Genomic DNA, 19,438 nt, shown 5'->3' on the forward strand with positions numbered 1-19,438 from the left:
TTAACATGTTTCAGATGGGGAAGAGTCTGCAAGCAATTAAAATGAAAAAAAAATTCAAGTGGAGGAAATATGTCAGGTCATATAAGAAAACAGTCCTATTGTTTTTTTACACATATTTGTTGACAAGTATTTTTCCCATTAAAATGATAGGTGGCCATTCTTACAAATTTTATATTGAAATTACTGGATGCAAGGAAATGAAAAGCACCAAAACAAATAAAGCACAACAAAGTGAAGGAACTCTTTTAACATTTTTCCACTGGATCGTTTTCCTGTAAGGGCAGCATTTTAATGAGTTCCAACATTAACAGCAATTGAAACTAATCCCTTATAAAAATTATTTTATGATAAATAGCAATGTTCTGTCTAAATAATAATAAAAAATCAACAATAGCCATGATCAAACAAGTCAAAGTGTTCCTAATTCTGATTTAATATTACAAACACTTTAGCCCTTTACTGGGAACCCAGGTTTTCTAGTAACTAGTCAGAAGATATTTCCCCAAATCCTTTATACCATTACAGGAATAATATATATATATAGAAAGGCCACTTGTCCTTTATTCCATTAAGGTGGAAGTCTGCCTCCATATTGCAACCATAGCTTAAAACTCATAGTTTGTCTCTGAAAATACATATATTATCATGTGATTTGTTTGTCACCATAAAGAAATTAAATTTAAAAATTAGCTGGCTAATAATCAGTTTTCCCTCCCCCTAGGAATCAAAATTTTTTAAAAATGATAATGTAATACAGAGTTTTTAAAAATTGGTTGAATTTTGTGGAGCTGATAGAGGTGGGATATGCAAGAGCTGTGATTTCATTGGCTTGGGGAATACCTATTGCAGTAAATCCTTCCACCAATGCAGATCTTCAGCACTCAGTAGCTATTTCTTTCTTTCTTTTTTTTTTTTTTTGCAGGGCAATGAGGGTTAAGTGACTTGCCTAGGGTCACACAGCTAGTAAGTGTCAAGTGTCTGAGGCCGGATTTGAACTCAGGTCCTTCTGAATCCAGGGCTGGTGCTTTATCCACTGCGCCAACTAGCTGCCCCCCACTCAGTAGCTCTTTAATTTATTTTAGAAGAGTTGCCTGGGAAAGTGATTTGCCCATGGTCAAACAACTGAAAGGCATCATAGGTAAGCCTTGAACCAGGTCTTCCTGATTTCAAGCTGGCCCCCTTATCCACTATACCATGCTGTCTTTGACTATAAAAACTGTTACTATTACCCCGAAGCCCCCCAAAAAAGAGGATGAAAAAAGGTAAGTAACCTTAATTTAATAAAGACAAAACACCAAATTGGGTGGATTCAAACATTAAGTTATAACACAATTTTAAAAGCATTCTTTATCCCATGATTTTTGATGTTGCTTTATACACACTATGAAAAAACAAGGACAATGGAAATTGAAGGTATTTATTAATCAATCCACTTACAAAGCAGGTGGCTTAATGCAAGCTTATTGACATCTTCACATATGATCCATAGGAACATGTCTTCCACATTATGACAGTAACACTGTCTGGATGCATTTGCAACTTGGGGCATTACTGAGCACATTTAAACAAATAAACTATGCTATTCTGTAATATGAAAGTATTCTGATAAGGAATTTGCATCCTGAAGTGGATTAAAACTTCCTCCAAAGGAGAAATGTTAGTACATTAACTTAACTCTATATACTATATTATTCAGCAAATCTTAACTATAGAAATTAATATTTTTAAACCAGTGATTGACTGTTGGCAATGTATACAGTGGAATTCTATAACCAGAGCAACACTAGGTAACAGCATAATTTGTGCCTCACAGTATCTGCAGATTTATAGTTTTTCAAGTTTAGTGAGAAATAAAACAAGAGACATGTAGATTTAGCTAACTTTATTAACTTTTAACTAATAAAAATCCCTTGAAAATGATCCTGGGACCTTTATAAGTTCTATGAATGCATGGATACCTGCCAACAATTGCAATTCTAAATCTTGATTGAATGTGTTTACAAAATCAATGTAAGCAGATATCTTAACTAGACGTGCTTTAGCTAAAGACTGAAGAACAAAATTCTACATGTCTTTTTTTCAGTTTCCCTAAAAATTCCTTAAATCTGCAAGTATATACAATCCAGCTAATGGAAATTAATATTTAGTGTTCGTTAGAGCTGTTTTACAGCAGGGAAAATTAAATCAGGGAATCAAATTTCTAGACAATGTAAGAAAAAAGATAAATACAATCAGAACAGCAGTATAACTGTATAATATCGATATTCATCTATATCTGCATTGTGCTGAAAGGAAATTTAAAAGGATACACCAAGAAGATTCAAATCAATCACTCTGGTGAGGTTATGCCACCTGCATCTGACTGAATATAATTTGTATTCTGTTCCCAGTATTAAGGATGGTTTTAAACTCAGAACTCATATTGTAAATATACAGCAGCCACTTTGTCCTACTTAAGGAATGTCTTAATACACAATATTATCATTTTCTAGTTTATCTCTATACAGTAAACTAAAATACATGATTGATTAAATTAACAAATTCAAGGTTAGTAATGGATGAAATCATAATTCTCAAAGCTTGGTACTATGTAAAAACAAAAGGACCACACAATTCTACTTCCTAAAGCAGCTAATCTTGCCTGCAAGTTTAGGGTCACAAAGCCCATAATATGTGCAAAGAAATGCAATCAATACAAGAAACCATGCAAAAATACAGTAAAATAAAAAGGGAAATGTAAAATCTAAAAAAAAAAAAAGGCTTTTATAAATACATTAAATCAACTGTATACACAAACTGTAGGTCTAGCATTAGTTGTACCATGTAGCAGAGCCAGCACTCTTTAAGTTCAATGCTTCCAAATCTGCGCAGGTAAGTCATGCCATCTTTGGTTGACTGCAGTACCAGAAAAGATAGGAATGGGAGGGAGGGCAACAGTTCTGGGAAAATGGTGTCAACTTTCACTTGGCAGCTGAGCTTCAATGTCCACTCTGCAAATGGGGCACTTCTTATTAGTAATTAACCACTGGTCGACACATACTTGGTGGAAAAGGTGCATACATGGAAGGCGCCTAAAATATAAAAAAATTTTTAAATTAATGATATGATGAAAACAGGTGGCATCTCTAAAGACCTTATCAGTTATTTCAAGGCCACTAGGAACTTGTTTTCTCTTCATAATGACATTTTAAATGTAATACTTTAGACAAAAGGGATAGGGACAATTTAAGAAAAATTACTAGGATGATTCATTTCTACAGATATAGAAATATACAATACATTATGATCATCAGAACTGCATTGGTAGTTATGTTCCATATGATAACATATCCACCTTTGTTCAGAAGATGGATCAGACTGCTCTTACCAATTACATAAAATTGCAAAATTTTGTTTTGAAAGTATAATTTTTATACCCTTTTATAAAAGTACCACTTTACTAGAAACATGTTAAATAAAAGGGGTTCATTTTGGTGAAGCAAACCAGGTTTTTAGTTAACAAGTTACAGGAGCTCCAAGAGGATTTCCATAGTACTAAGAAAGACGGGATAGCATTAATTTGTCATTTTAAGAACAAAGTCAAGTGACATTCACCCTAGGTAAAGTATTGACAATGAAGTTATTAAGCCAATTTTAATTCTTCATTCAGACTTGCTTATATTTATATAAAAGAAAAAAAGAGAATTTATTTCTACCCCTTTAAGTCTTTTCTCAATTAAGGCAGTTATCCTATGAGTTAAGATAACAAAAGACTTCAGGGTGGGTGCTCTGGTGCTCCTATCAACAACACAGATTAATGCTGATCACTGCCCCTAACCATCTTTGAGTTACTGTGGCAAAAAGAAAAAGAAGAAGAAAAATCACATAGTGGTTAAATGTGATGAGGTTAACCTCTTTCTTTCTTTTTTTTTTTTAATTGATGCAATTGGGGCTAAGTGACTTACCCAGGGTCACACAGCTAGTAAGTGTTAAGTGTCTGAAGCCGGATTTGGACTCAGGTCCTCCTGACTCCAGGGTCGGTGCTTTATCCACTTCACCACCTAGCCACCCCTGAGGGTTAACCTCTTTCAAACTCAGTTATGATGATCCAGGGATGATACAGAGTCCATTACCAGGTCCAGACTTTTTCAGGTTTCAGCCCTATTCGTGGGATTGCACTCTACTGGCAAAGCTTCTAAGAACCAAGGTCAATACCACCCCACAGTGAAGAATTGGAAGAGGACTTCATTGTAGGCGACAAAAAATTATTCTTTTAATACTAATTTATCTGGGGCAGCTAGGTGGCACAGTAGATAGAGCACCAGCCCTGGAGTCAGGAGTACCTGAGTTCAAATCCGGCCTCAGACACTTAACACTTACTAGCTGTGTGACCCTGGGCAAGTCACTTAACCCCAATTGCCTCACTAAAAAACAAAACAAAAAAAAAAACCCCAAAAAACCAAAAACAAAACTAATTTATCTGAAAGCCTCCCCAACTGACATGTTGGTTCACTACTGTAAGATATTTTCAGCTCAAATTCTGAGGAATTACAGTTTTGCAACATATTATGTTGGATTGGGGAAAAAAAGAAACAATCTATTATTTGCGACCTGAGTTCAGAATCTCAAACTTAAGCAATTTTAATTAATTTTATCCACTAATTTACTTCACTAGTGCAGACTATATCCCACTTATATAAATAGAATTGCTTTTGTATCCCACAAGTGAGTTCGACTTGTCACAAGAGATTTTTGTATGAAATGAACTCTGGCTCTTCAGCCTGCTGGGCTGTCCTGTCTCTTGAAATGAATTTCTTCACCTGTAAAACTAGGAGAGTGGACTAGATGATATCTAAGGTACCTTTCCAGCTTAAAATGTACACAACAAATTTTATTTTTCTGGAACTCTGAAAAATAAAACAATATGGCCTCCAAAGGAGAAGAAAGAATACTTCCATCCCAGATTCTCCAAGGTGGTCAACTAAAAACTTACTTGCTAGAAAACAACCCTACCTACCATTTCTACATGTCAAAATTCCAACAACAGGATGTTCTAAAATGGCACCAGTGCATAATATGACAACTGCTATATTCCTTTAAATTTTGGAAACACTCTGCCTCATAAAAATCCTGTGAGGAAAGTAGAGACCCTAGAATAGCTGCTTTCTTACAAAGAAACTTGGGCTCTGAGAAGTATAGGGACCTGGTCACAGTCACAAAGTTCTTAAGTATCTAAAGAATGTTTATAAACAGTCTCTTTGCACATCGTACCTTCACAGAGGAACAAGAAGAGTCATGCCCAAGAAGGAAAGGAATCTAAGCCACTATCTCAATAAGAGATGAAAAAACAAAAGGTGCAGCAAAGTGACAGTAAATCGCTCAAGGTCAAAAGCCAATGAATAGCAGAACTTTAGGCAGAACTTGGATTTCTCAACAACTAGTACAACAAACTAACCCTACTACCTATAGAGGTATGCACTAGACCCCCACGTCAATCATGCCTAACATCAAAACTTGTTTGGAAGAATGTGTTAAAAGAAAGGGTAAATCAGGCTTAATATTTGGTTTTCTAACCCTTGCTATAAACAATTAAAATAATCTGATTATTTTTTAATTACCTCACATCTTCACCTTCCTCTAAAATAGACAAACAAATGGTACATTTTTCCTCTGTGTCTTCCTCAGTTCCCTCTTCCCCATCTTGTTTGCAGTGCAGTTTCCTCTGTGAGAACCAATCAGTTGTTACCTTATTAGTAGAGATGACATTATTGAACAACTGAGTAAAATTTGTTTTTTAAAAAAATCAACATCATAAACATCAACAAAACAACAACACTGAACAATATCAAATATAAGATTTTTAAATAAACACCTCTTGATAGCTAATAAAAAGATGCAGCATGGTAAATAAATCCTAGGAGGCTAGCACTCATACTCTTTTTAGCTTAAGGATTTAACAGATAAAAAGTACTATCATTAATTCAGTGTGAGGCCTTTAACTCAAAGGTAGCATATAAATGTAAAAGATATATATATAACAAATATCATATGATTTCTATCATTTTAAATAGTCAAAATATTTAGGGGAATAATTTTTAACTCACCTTGTACATTTGTAAAATTAATACTTATTTTAAAATACTGTGCATATTTACTGATGTTGCCACCATCAATAACTGGGAATGAGAATAAATAGTTCTAAATTGTAGCGACCCAAGAAATATTAGTGATTTCTCATTACAGCCCTTAAAATTCAAAATAAAAAAACGAGGTAACTGTGGTCTTATGTCTCTGTATATAGCATGATTCATTGTTAGGAGCTTCTTGGTGAGCATGTTTAATTTATCTAGTTCATCAACTCCATGCTTAAAAAAAAGTACAATCACTCAGAATCTAAGGTACAAGAAATTAAAAAGAAATTAAAAGAATGCCATATAATTGCAGAGAATTTGAAAATTACTTAATTCCAGATATCTTCATAAATGTCAAAGATGCCACTGTCTTTATGCCACCTATACATGTTGCTTAGAAGTGGTATTTGGAAATCTACAAGCAAGATTTTCAAAGTTTAGAGTGCAACCTTAAATAACCCTTGACCAAATGCTACAGAAGTAGATAATTTGACAAAAGGAACAAAATTTATCTTAGGAAGGAAGTAACTTGAGCCCCAAATAAAGCAACAAGGCTAACTTAGAAGACTAAAAAGAAAAACAAAAACAAAAATTAAAAAAAAAAAAACCCTTAGAAATATTTTTCAAATTCCCCACACTGGCTATTAAAACTTAAAAAGAAATTCTCACCTTTTTGTATTTGTGTGGGTATGTACATCTTTCAATTGTTCCCTGGGAAGCCCCACGATTGACATTTCCTAACCGCTCTTCCAAGTGAATCAGTTCCTTTAAAAAAAAAAAAGGATAAAAGAACATGAATATCTAAACTAATAACTCCACAAATCAAAAGGAAGATGATTTCAGAGAAGAAAAAAAAAGCCAACAATGATTTTAATTAGTTATATGCCAATTTCTCTGAAATTATAATACAAAAAAAAATTTGGCTGATTGAAAAGAAAAAGTTGAATCTGATGTTTTATTACATTTAAAAAGCATGAAATTAGGATATTCATATATAACAAAAAAAAAATCTAAGAATAACCAAATATCTTCTCCCCTGAAGATTAAATGACCAAGAACTTTCAGATCTGAAACAGACCATGAACTCTGAGAAATATGATTACATTATTTTCTGATTTATGTGGCTTAGTTCATTACAATCTGACAGCCACAGAGAAACTGTAAAGGTCCACAAATCTATATGTGAACAAAAGCATTTCCATTCAAAGTTTAGTGCCAGTAAAATATGCGGTTTAAATCAGAACGACATAAATGAAAATGCTTCCTCTTGACTTGCATTCAGTAAACATTGGCATCAACTAATTTATATAGATGCAGTCTTTGTATTTGAAAAGTTTGGGAAACAACAGACTACTTGATTATACAAATAGCTTTATTCAATTTGTTTGCTGAATATTTATTTCTCTTAACAAGATAAACATGCTGAGATGGAAAGATTTAGAATAAGGAGACACATATTGTAGACCTCTTGCCCTACCCCTAATTTAGCTGTGCAATCACAGGTATCAGCTTTTTCACCAGTAAAATGAAGGGGCTGAATTTCTAAGTTAAAGTCTCTCACATTATGTAAATTATTCATTCTCCTCTATGTGTGTATGTGTGTGTGTGTGTGTGTGTAGTAACTACAAATTCACACACAACGAATGCTAATAATTACCTTGAAAATTAGTTTGCATGCATTCTTTCTCTTTGCACTATACCTCAAGCAGATGCTGAAACTAATAAAAGTTATATGCTTTGTCCTTTATTAAATACGTTTTGGCCAACAGCTACGCTTATTTTATTACAAACCTCAAAATTTCCCCTGAAAGGGCCTCTAAATGATGTTCCATCCAATCCTGATGAAATATAACGGATGTGAGGGTAGCCTGCCATGTCTGGAACCTATTTAAACATAGACACAAGTTAAAACTATTCAGAATAATTTCACTGCATTACTTTTCATGATGGAAAAAAAAAGTTTATTGGCACTCCAAGGCATCAAGAAGTTGGAGTAGAGCCCACTGACAAATCCAAGCTCCAGCCTGCTATTATAGACAGTAGGGTAAGGCAATCCCAATTGGCAGATATTTTAATGATGAGGATATTAATCATTACAGCATCACTGGGAAATAAAATTAGTTGTCAGGTGATGTGAGTCGTCCTTAAGGGGACTTAGCCCTTAGCCCAGTTTGGCTGAGCACAGTACCCAAAGGTGAGCAAAATTAAAACATGAGGGTCACTAAGACTATCTTTTGCCCAGTGGCCCTGACTTTGCACAATCCGACCTTTGGGACTAACCATATTCACAGTATAGCACCACCGTTTTTCAGTCATGTACAATTCTTTGTGACCCCTTTTGGGGTTTTCTTGGCAAAAATCCTGGATTGGTTTGCCATTTCCTTCCCCACTTCTTTTGACAGATGAGGAGCTAAGGCAAACAGGGTTAAGTGACTTGCCCAGCATCACACAGCTATTAAGTGTCTGAGGTCAGATTTGAATACTGGAAGATGAGTCTTCCTGACTCTAGGCCTAGCAACAACAAATTAGGAACCCACAAATCACCTGAAATTTCAGAGAATTTCAGTTTTTTACATATTACTTGGCTCTTTCTATCTTTATCCAAACTCTGTATTTGATATGGACAATGTCATCCACAAGGTTAAGGAAGGGGTCCAATTTAGAAAATAAGCCCTCCTATCCCTTAATATTAGAACAAAAATACTTTGAAGTAAGAAAGGATATGATTTTAAATTCTTTATTATTTAATTAATGCAATTTTATGTGTAAAAACTGTAATCTAATCTGGGGAATTTATTACTAAAACATTTAAGCCTGTATTTCCTGTTAGACACATTTGGAAGCCAGTCATACATATATGTATATATGTGTATATATATATATATATATATATGTGTGTGTGTGTGTATATATATATATACATATATATGTGTATGTGTGTATATATATATATACACATATATAAAAATAAAGTGTGTGTATGTGATTGTATATATATATATACACACACACTTAGATTTCTAATATTCTATTCCTATTGCTTTCTCAAAGTTTACTACTCATTTAAATCTAAAAACTTTTACATTTTCATCTTATCTGCCCTTTTCAAGAATATCTATATTTATCTTTCTATATCCATCTAGACATCTATCCACCTCATATCATCACTTTAAAGACCTAATCTTATTCACATAAAGACCTTATTCACATATATAACTATTACAGAGGAGATGTCAAACGTAAGAACTCAGGTTATATGAGTTGACCACAAATTCACATCAAAATAGTAAGATCTTTCATATTTGCATCCTATTATTTTAACTCAAATTAATTTATTAAGTGAAGGCTTTATCATTGTAATTAGAAAATTTCCACTGTTCACCTGCCCTGGTTATAGAAATTTGCTATAAAAGGAAAAAGGAGGGACAAGGTTATAACAATATCAAGACTGTCCCTTTAAAGGAACAGACTGATGTGACACAATCCAATAAGGGGAAAAAAACTGCTTTAACTGTTTGAATCCAGACAAGTCACAGCCAGTCACACAGCTAAGTTCCACATTATTCACAAGGTAGCATAGCCAGGCTCAGAATTAACCAGGTAGGAAAATGTCTTGTTCAAAAAGAAAATAGCACCATGGGGTTTACTGAGTCAAGAGGTTCCCACCTTCACCTATACAAGTGTGGTAAAAATTACTGTGGTAAAGATTAATATCGAGGGGGCAGCTAGGTGGCGCAGTGGATAGAGCCCCTGCCCTGGATTCAGGAGGACTTGAGTTCAAATCCAGCCTCAGACACTTGACACTTACTAGCTGTGTGATCCTGAGCAAGTCACTTAACCCCCATTGCCCCACAAAACAAAACCAAAAAAAAAGATTAATATCGGAAGTTTGCGCATGCTACTGAGTGGCTTATGAAGGACCTCCCAAAGGGGAGGAAAACACGAGGACCTTCCGGGACCCCAACTCAAAAGTGCGGGGGCGGGGGAGAAGAAGAGACAGGGGACGGGGGACAACAGAAGTTCTCTCTCTCTCTGGCTGTTGACTTAGTTGTGGCGCACTTGGGGACCTGGCAACTGCTGAGTTCTGGGTTGGTGAGTTAACAATGGAAAACCCTAACTTTAGTGTTAAGACTATCTATCTGCATTTCTACTTCTTTATTTCCTTAATTGGGTTCACCTTTGTGTTCTAATTAATTCCCAAGCAATAAAACCTGATCCTTTTTGAAGTAAAGCTCAGAGGCTCCTTTTCTTATTGGCCTGGGAGATATAGATATAGATATAGATATAGATAGATAGATAGATAGATAGATAGATAGATAGATAGATAGATAGATAGATAGATAGATAGATAGATAGATAGATAGGTAGGTAGGTAGGTAGGTAGGTAGGTAGGTAGGTAGGTAGGTAGGTAGGTAGGTAGGTAGGTAGGTAGGTAGGTAGGTAGGTAGGTAGGTAGGTAGGTAGGTAGGTAGGTAGGTAGATAGATAGATAGATAGATAGATAGATAGATAGATAGATAGATAGATAGATAGATAGATAGATAGATAGATAGATAGATAGATATGGTAAAGTATAAAAGGGAGAGATTAATAGTTATATCCAATTTTGACTCTCCCCTCAAAGGGATCTTACGGACCCTCCCACCCTCCCTAGTTTGTCCATGAGCCAGCTAATTTGGTGGACTTTCTCTTTACCTCCCGCCACTGACTTTCCCTCATTTGCCTAATCTCCCTTGCTTTAAACCTCTAAAAGCCTTGCTTTAAAGAACAACATGTTTGAATATTCTGCTTTGCCTTTGATTTTTCTCACTGGAATGCATTGGGACAGCATAACGTCCAGACTTAGAGGATTAGTTTGCTCAATGTTCCTTCATAACATTACTGGTTTTTTCCTCATTCATACAGCAAAAAGTTTTTGGTAAAATAGTCTGAGTGTGAATTTTACAGAAAACACATTTAATATTAGTAGAAAATTCATGTCTGCAGTTGAAATACATTTTAATACCATATTCATAGTTCAAATGACTATGAATGTCATTTTTGCTATTATCATTGTTATACTATGGAGGAAAGTGCCACGTGTCAGGAGAGGCCCCAAGATAGCTCCCTCTGCTGGAGATAACCCAAGTTCAGAAACAGATCTTGACCAATCTTTAGAATCAGATCAGCAGAAACTGCTCCCCCTGCAGGAAGCTATAGAACATAGTCCCTCAATCTTTCTCAGGGAAAGATTATTCACCTGTAGTAGTTCTCAGACTACACCCACTTTGGGTAGCATATGGCATCTTTCTTGAATGGTAGACTATTGGCTTCATTCATTCAATCATAAGTGAAATCATAACTTAGACTATTATAGTACAGTTCCATAAGATTTTACCTCAAATAGCACAATTTCACTAATCACATATTATGTTTTCAATAACAGCATAGAGCACATAAAGGATATTTCATTTATAAATTAAGAATAATGACATTCTGGAATGTCACATATATAGTGAGTACATGATACCTGACTCAAAGCCCCCCAGAAAATCTACTTATGGTAAGTTTCCAGAGTAACTGATATCCATATTCCCCATGGCAAAATAAAGGCTTTGAATCTAAAGTGTATTGTTATTAAGTTGGTTTAAAGATGTAACTTCAATACATACTATTTAATTACAGATACAACTTCAAATTTTCATAAGTGATAGCAAAATAATTTCAGATGATACTCTTCACATTAAGTAAACTTGTAAATTTCCCCACTTTGCCTGGGTCTTCTCTTAGTTTCTCAAATTTCAATACTTTAGAACTTTACAACAGATGATCAGCAAGGCTGACAAAATCTTAAGACCATACCCAAGTAGAAAGTCCCAAGGAACCTCACAGATAAAGAGAACTTGGAAAGGCCTTGGCTACGTTTTCTCCCCCAACAGTAAATTATTAGTATTATCCGTTTTTAAAGCAAACACACCCCATTAAACATTTCCAAACGTCTTTACCACACTCTTTTAACAGTTCAATCCATAATTGAACAGCATCCAGACTAAAAAGAGGTTACTTTTCTAAAACCATTTCTTTTTTTTAATTAATAAAGTATTTTATTTTTTTCTGTTACATGTAAAGATAGTTCTCAACTTTTGTTTATACAAGCTTTACAATTTCAGATTTTTCTCCCTCCCTCCCCTCTCCCCTAGACAGCAGGTAATCTGATATAGGTTTTATATATATATATATACACACACACACACACACACATAATAACATTAATCCTATTTCTGCATTAGTCATGTTATAAGAGAAAAAATCAGCGTAATGATGAAAAACCTCAAAATAGAAAAAAACATCTAACACCATTTCTGACACAAGTTTCCTGAATTTCACAATTTCATGTATTTAAAACATCACACAAAACAAATTGCCAGTCAAATAACAATTCAATCGAATAAATTTACAAATTATCTTACGCAGAATATCATTTATTTTTGGCATTCTATACTGAGTGTATTCAAGACCAATATAGAGTACTTAGATTTCCTGATATTTATGTAATGGTTACCATGAGTTAGGAAATGTAGTAAGCATTTTACAATTATTATGTCACTTGATCCTCACAGCAACCCTGGGAGATGGGTGGTATTATTTATCACCTTTACAAATTAGAAAACTGAGGTAAATAGAGGTGAAGTCATTTCTGGTGTGAATTTCCTTAATGTCAAACAGCAAATGTAATTTGCATTAAAGTTGTTTTTTACCACAATTATCCTAATAGGAAAACATACCTCACTGTAAATGAGACTGCATTAGAATTTTAGTTTAAGGAAAAATTTTGACCAAATCAAATCTGGATTCATGATCATTAATGGTAACATTTAGATTCTTACTTTTCCTAAGGGCATCTTGTTTTCAGTTAGTTCAAGTTCAAAAGTTCATGGGTGTACTCTCAGATCCCCTCAATTTTTTCCCCTTTCTCTCTAAAATCAGCCTAAATAGGGAGGCAGCTAGGTGGTGAGGTGGATAAAGCACCAGCCCTGAATCCAGGAAGACCTGAATTCAAATCCAGCCTCAGTCACTTGACACATTAATAGCTGTGTGACACTGGGAAAGTCACTTAACCTTCATTGCTTTGCCCCCCCCCAATCAGCCTAAATGAGCAAAATTAATTCCTCTTATATTCTTAACATAATCCCACTCAGATACGTTAAGACGATGGATAAAGGACATACCTCACCTTACCCATTCCCCTCCTCCCAAAAAAGGCACATAAGCAGGAAAATTACTTATTAAAAAGAGAAAGAGGGTGCTTAATTATTTTTTTTCCACAAAGGCCTGTAGCAGAACTATTTATACTAGACCAAAGATAACAATATCTTCTTTACCAATCACTTAGTTAAAACTTAAATTTGTTAAAACTCTTACTAAGTGTCTTAGTAGATAGAACAAAGAGAAGGGGGAAAGGGGTGAATTCCTATGAGTTTTCATTTGTAATCTTAAATTGTCAGTGGGAAGGAAGGTACTGAAGAGGACACTCATACCATTCATACCATAAGACAATCCTGGAAAGCACAAGGGAAATAGGGAGAGGGGTTTCACCTGGCAGGCTCAAATTCCCATTCTCCCTCCTTTGGAACTCCCAAGATTCTAAAACGTCTTTCAAGCACAGAGTACTGTCTGTTTAAAACTTCTAACAGGTAATTCTCTAAAAGTTTTTCATATATTTCTTATCACAATGGAATCAAGCTCTTCTCAAACCCCTTGCCCCAATTTGAACCCTATACACTTCACTTAACCTTCCACTCTCATGATCAATGGAAAGGGACTCCACTTTTCTTAAGTTTTCTACTCCTTCCCCTCCTACCTGTGTAATTTAAAATTCTAAATGTGGGTCCTAATCTGTCCCCCCAGTTTTGGGGGGAAACTGATGATAAACGAGTTTAGGTTTTTTAAGGGTTTATTGAAAGATAGTAAAAGATTTCTTATAGCCTGAAAATCCTCACCTTCCTAAACCTATCACTTCTGAAGTCCTCTCCCACCATTCCCACTCTGAAGTCTCACACCAAAACAAAAGCGGAAGAACTCTCTCACCAGCATCCACTTCCTCCTTTTTGTTCCCCTCCCAGAAATGGGAGGTTCTTCAAGCTGATTGGCTAGCACCATTCAAATTCATTGGTTCACTGGGCCTGAAGGAGGTCTCAATGTAAAGTTCAAAGTTTTTAAGCTTCTGAGAACAATGCCTTCTTAAGTACCCTTAAGTACCAGCCAGATGTGATTACAATCTAGTAATCTCCAGGTAGGCCCCTGAGCATGTGCTAAATCTCATCTATCACATTCCATTATCTTGACAAATATCTCTACTTACTTAAAAATTCTTTCATGAAAATTTTCCCTACCAACTTTGAAACTAACCTTTCCTTTTACACTCATTCTTCATTTTTCTTTATCTTCATTCTTTTCTTAAGTTCCTCTCATCTTATTTCTCAATCATAACACTCCACTGAATCTCTCCTATACAGATTTCTTTATACAATATCACTTTATACTTCTGGATTTGCACAGTCTATTTCAATTTAGGTGGGTTAGCTACAACTTTACCTAAACAATTAAATTCAGTTAAATCGTTTCAAACTAGCTCCAGTTCTGCCTACTCTCTAGTATTTTAAAATTACATCTACTGAATATCCCTATCACCCTCCAGGAAAAGGTGAGAGGTTGTTTGTGCTTATCCTTAATCTGCAATCCTCCAAAATCCACTAAAATATTCTAGCAGTCATCATAATTTGGAATTTCACAGTAAAGATATTACATTTTGGTTACAGATTTTTGTCTTTATTTTATGTTGCTATAAATTTGTACATACTGGAAACAAAAATTTTCTTCCTTCTTATCTGAGTCTGCCTCCCAAACTCGACTAGTTAGAAATGCAGAAAGAGACTGTCTTTCTGAAGTCTTGCAAAGTTCCACAGAAAAGTTTCTACTCTTTTCATTCTTTTTCCTTTGGCTGATAAGGTTACAGAAAGTCAGTTTGGGTTTACCCAGACACAAAACAGAGACTTGCTGACAACAGGCTTAACACTTAACACTTCAAGTTCAAAAGTCCCATTTATCTGGCCAGTCTGAACTGAGCTCTACTTCTCAAGGTTTGGACATTGCCTGTTGGGCAGTTTTACCTTGTACAAGCTTAACAGCTTGACTAATGGAGAGACAGCAAGGAGGCTTACTCTGTCCCATCCTTGCCTTTCTGTTCCCTTAGTTTGTTTGTGGTGTTCAGTTGTATCTAGCTTTCTGTGGTCCCGTTTGGGGTTTTCTTGAAAAAGGTACCAGAGTGGTTTGCCATTTCCTTTTCCAGCTCACCTTACTAATGAACTGAGGCAAACTGGGTTAAGCAATTTGCCTAAGGTCTCATACTAAGCATCTGAGGCTGGATTTGAACTCATGAAGATGAGTCTTCCTGATTCCATAGCCAGTGCTCTATCCACTATGTTACCTAGCTACCCCTTGGCAACCTAGTATTGGGCAAAACCTGCTCCTCACCACTACCTCATTCTCTTCATGCAAAAATAAGAATCAATTTTGGGTTTTGCACAGATTTCTCCTTATACTTCCTGAAATTAGGGAATTTAATTCTCTGATCATTTTACAGCTGATTAACTGCTGAGAGGCTATACTCAGATCAAGGATCAGACAAAACTCTGAATGCTGGCTGTAGTAGTAGATGGTAGACTGATCCAGTGATAGTCATGCAAGTGAAGGGTCCCTTTGTGGCTGCCAAAACTGCCTAAATAAATAAATTATTAATTAAAGTCCTGATTCTGGCCTCACCCTGGTTGATAAAGACAAACTCAAGCATCAAGCAGTTGGAGTGGGGCTAGCCCCACAATGAGAAATATACTTTCAGGGCAGCTAGGTGGCATGGTAGATAGAGCACCGACCATGGAGTCAGGAGTACCTGAGTTCAAATCTGGCCTCAGACACTTGACACTTACTACCTATATGACCCTGGGCAAGTCACTTAACCCCAATTGCCTCACCAAAAAAAAAAAATACACACACACACACTCACTCTCTCTCTCTTTCATCTCTTTAACTCACCATTCCCTCTTATCATTGATGCCATTCAAAATCAACAAATATAAATAATTCCAAATTCTGTAATAGTAAAGGAAACTCATGTAATGATTTCTAAAATGTAACCCCAAATAACTATTGCATAAAGTAAAAGTTAGTCTTCCTCTAAATCTCAGTTTACTTAATCTTGCACAAAGGAGTTCTCTGCAGAAAATAGAAAAATACAAGGATGGCTCTGTAAGTTAACTACCTCAAAAGATTTTTACAAGCCACTGTCAAGTTTAATTAAATGCTACACTTATATACCAGGGGGTGTCATTAAAATAGTTGTTTTCCTAATACAATTTCACTCCAAAAGTTTATTAAAAAGACACAAGAGGGCAGCTAGGTGGTACAGTGAATAGAGCACCGGCCCTGGAGTCAGGAGTACCTGAGTTCAAATCCGGCCTCAGACACTTAACACTTACTAGCTGTGTGACCCTGGGCAAGTCACTTAACCCCAATTGCCTCACTTGAAAAAAAAAAGACACAAGAAATTCTACTTTGTGATCTATGACTGTGTGTGAAACATTTTTAAGCTTCATCAAAACAAAATCTGAAGTTTGAGATCTAATATTAACTAAAACAAGTTACAAAATATGGTGTTTCCTAAATTAGTAAGAAGCTGTAGGGGGGTAGAGCCAGGATAACAGAGAAAAAGCAGTGACTTCTCAGAGCATTCTGCAAAATCCCTCCAAATACCTTCAAATAATGCCATAAGAAACTGTTGTTGTCATTGTTTTAAAACAAAAAGAAAAAACAGATTCTGGGTTTAAAGCCTGAGAGAATAAAAGTTTCATCATCACCCCAAATCAATGAAATTTAAGAGGATTTGAACTGTTTAAAACTTAAGTAACATGAAATATATGCTAACAGAGCTTATGAGTGAGAAATCAGATGAAAGAGAGTGACACAAAAATCACTTATACCTATAGCCACTGAAGGGAAAGATTTATGAGATGATTTTAAAATATTTTGATCAGGAAAGATTTATGTATGTAAGATTTGGCATTTCAATGGGGCTTTAAAGGATCGCTAGGCTTTCAAAGGGTAATTTTCCAAGTTTCTACCTCTCCGTCAAGCTCAAGACCTGCATTTCCAACTGCTTATAGGATACCCCCACTCAACATGGCCAAAGTAATATATACATTATCATTTCCATCCCCTGCCTCCACACCTCCCCTCACTTAGAGCTAAAAGGGCTTACACAGGTCACCTGGTTCATCATCCACCATTTACAAAAACTGAGATCCAGTGAAGTTAAGTAGTTAACTACCCAAGAAGACATTAGACAGTATATGTCTCAGATTAAGTCAAGAGCTGTCCTCCTTACCTTGTATACTACACTGTTCTTTATTACTTAAGAATTTCTATCAGTGTAACAAGTCTGGCCCACTCATCTAATAATTGATACCTTGCTGATATCTTTGATTCTTTCTTCTCCCTCACTTCTTCTACCTAGTGACCAAATCCTTTCAATTCAACTTGTGCATTATCTTTTGTCCTGCCCTTCCTACCTGTTTTCACCTCTACTACCACAGCATCAGACTATGCTGTCCTTGTGCCAGTACTTTGACAATGATTTCTTTCTAAGAGCTTCCACCTTTATTTCTCTTCCTGTTAGCCTCATGGTCATTAGACACCACTGCTAAAATATCCTCACAATGTCTCTGGTGCAATTGGACGCCCCCCCCATATTCTGGCACTTCCCCATTTTTTCACCACTCGTAATTCATAGGATTGCCACTCACATATTCTATACATCAAGCTAAATTGAACTCCCTTCTGTCACTGACAGGTCCTCTTCGTGCTGTAATTCACACCTGGAATTTCCTCTTTTCTAATCTTTGCCCATTTCAGATCCACCAGAAATTACCTTGAATTTCCTTGTTGTTGTTCAGTCCTTTCAGTCATGCCTGACTCTGTGAACAATTTTGTGGTTTTCTTGGGAAAGATATTGAAGTGGTTTGCCATTTCCTTCAAGTTATTCTGTGTGACTATTTTTATACATAGTATATTACACACACCCTCACCCCACTCCTGTACTACTGCTGTATTAGAGCAGGAATTATTTTAAACATAAACTTTGTATCCTGCTGATGCTCTAGATATAGTTTTTTTATGGACAGTATACACTTAATATTTGATGAACTTAAAAGTGAACAGTGTCAGGGGCGGCTAGGTGATGCAGTGGATAAAGCACCGGCCCTGGATTCAGGAGTACCTGAGTTCAAATCTGGCTTCAGACACTTGACATTTACTAGCTGTGTGATCCTGGGCAAGTCACTTAAGCCCCATTGCCCCACCAAAAAAAAAAAAAAAAGTCAACAGTGTCAAGTGCTACCAAAAAATCAAGAAGGATCACTAATTATTCGTGGATTTGGCGACTGAAAGGTGATTAGTGATCTTGAAGAAAGCCCTTTTAGCAGAGACAAGATACAGACATCAAGGGGAAAATTAGTGACGGTCCATCATTTCTGCAAACTTTGGTAGTAAAGAGAAGAGATAATTTTGTTTGTTTTTTAGTTTTGATAGACCACAGAATGCTTAGAGATAGAAGTGAAGGAATTAGCAGATAGAGCATGAATTTAGTCACTATTTAAAAGAGGGATTTGGACCAGATGATCTCCGATGAACATTTTTTTTTAAAAAACCCACAATTCCTTCAAAAATTAGTAACTATAAACTTTTCGATATGTGATTTATTAAAAAGCACACGTACATTGAGAAAAGCATTGCTGTAATTTTGTTTTTTGTAATGCGTGTGAGTGTAAGTGTGTGTGTGTGTGTGTGTATGCCAAAGGCACTTGGTTATTTAATAATCAATTACAGCATTTAAATGTACCTCTTATATGAATGTGTATTAACTAAAAGCCTACATACAAATATTTAATAAATTTAAAATAAATCAACATGAAACACTTCCACTCAACAATAAGAAGGAATATAAGTACATAATTGCATGTTCTATCAGATGATGTTGCTAAGTCAATTTTTTAAACTTTTTTGGGGGGGTGGCAGGGGTGGGGGGTAAGGGAACAGGGGAAATGGGGAAGGAAAAACATTCCTATCAACCAGTATCTCATTTTTGCCCAGCCCACAATGGAGACAATTTTTACTACTAAACGTCAAGTATCAAGTGAAAAAAATTGAAAATGACAATGACATTTCAAACTTAAATAGTATTACGTGTTAAATCAATTTCAACACAGTGCTATATTAAACTCACAAAGTAGGATCAAA

General features: G+C 35.5%; 1 protein-coding gene across 1 annotated transcript in view; it reads right to left on the reverse strand.

Annotated features, from left to right (window-relative positions):
• Window positions 1-1,403: 1,403 nt before the first annotated feature.
• Window positions 1,404-19,438, reverse strand: part of RNF111 (ring finger protein 111) — a 115,777-nt gene continuing 97,742 nt past the window's right edge. The window contains 4 exon segments of the mRNA XM_043987713.1: window positions 1,404-3,071; window positions 5,598-5,701; window positions 6,780-6,875; window positions 7,902-7,994. Of these exon segments, the coding sequence (XP_043843648.1) occupies window positions 2,954-3,071; window positions 5,598-5,701; window positions 6,780-6,875; window positions 7,902-7,994 (411 nt within the window). The 3' untranslated portion in view covers window positions 1,404-2,953.

Source organism: Dromiciops gliroides, chromosome 2 (assembly GCF_019393635.1).
Source record: "Dromiciops gliroides isolate mDroGli1 chromosome 2, mDroGli1.pri, whole genome shotgun sequence".
Lineage (NCBI taxonomy): Eukaryota > Metazoa > Chordata > Mammalia > Microbiotheria > Microbiotheriidae > Dromiciops > Dromiciops gliroides.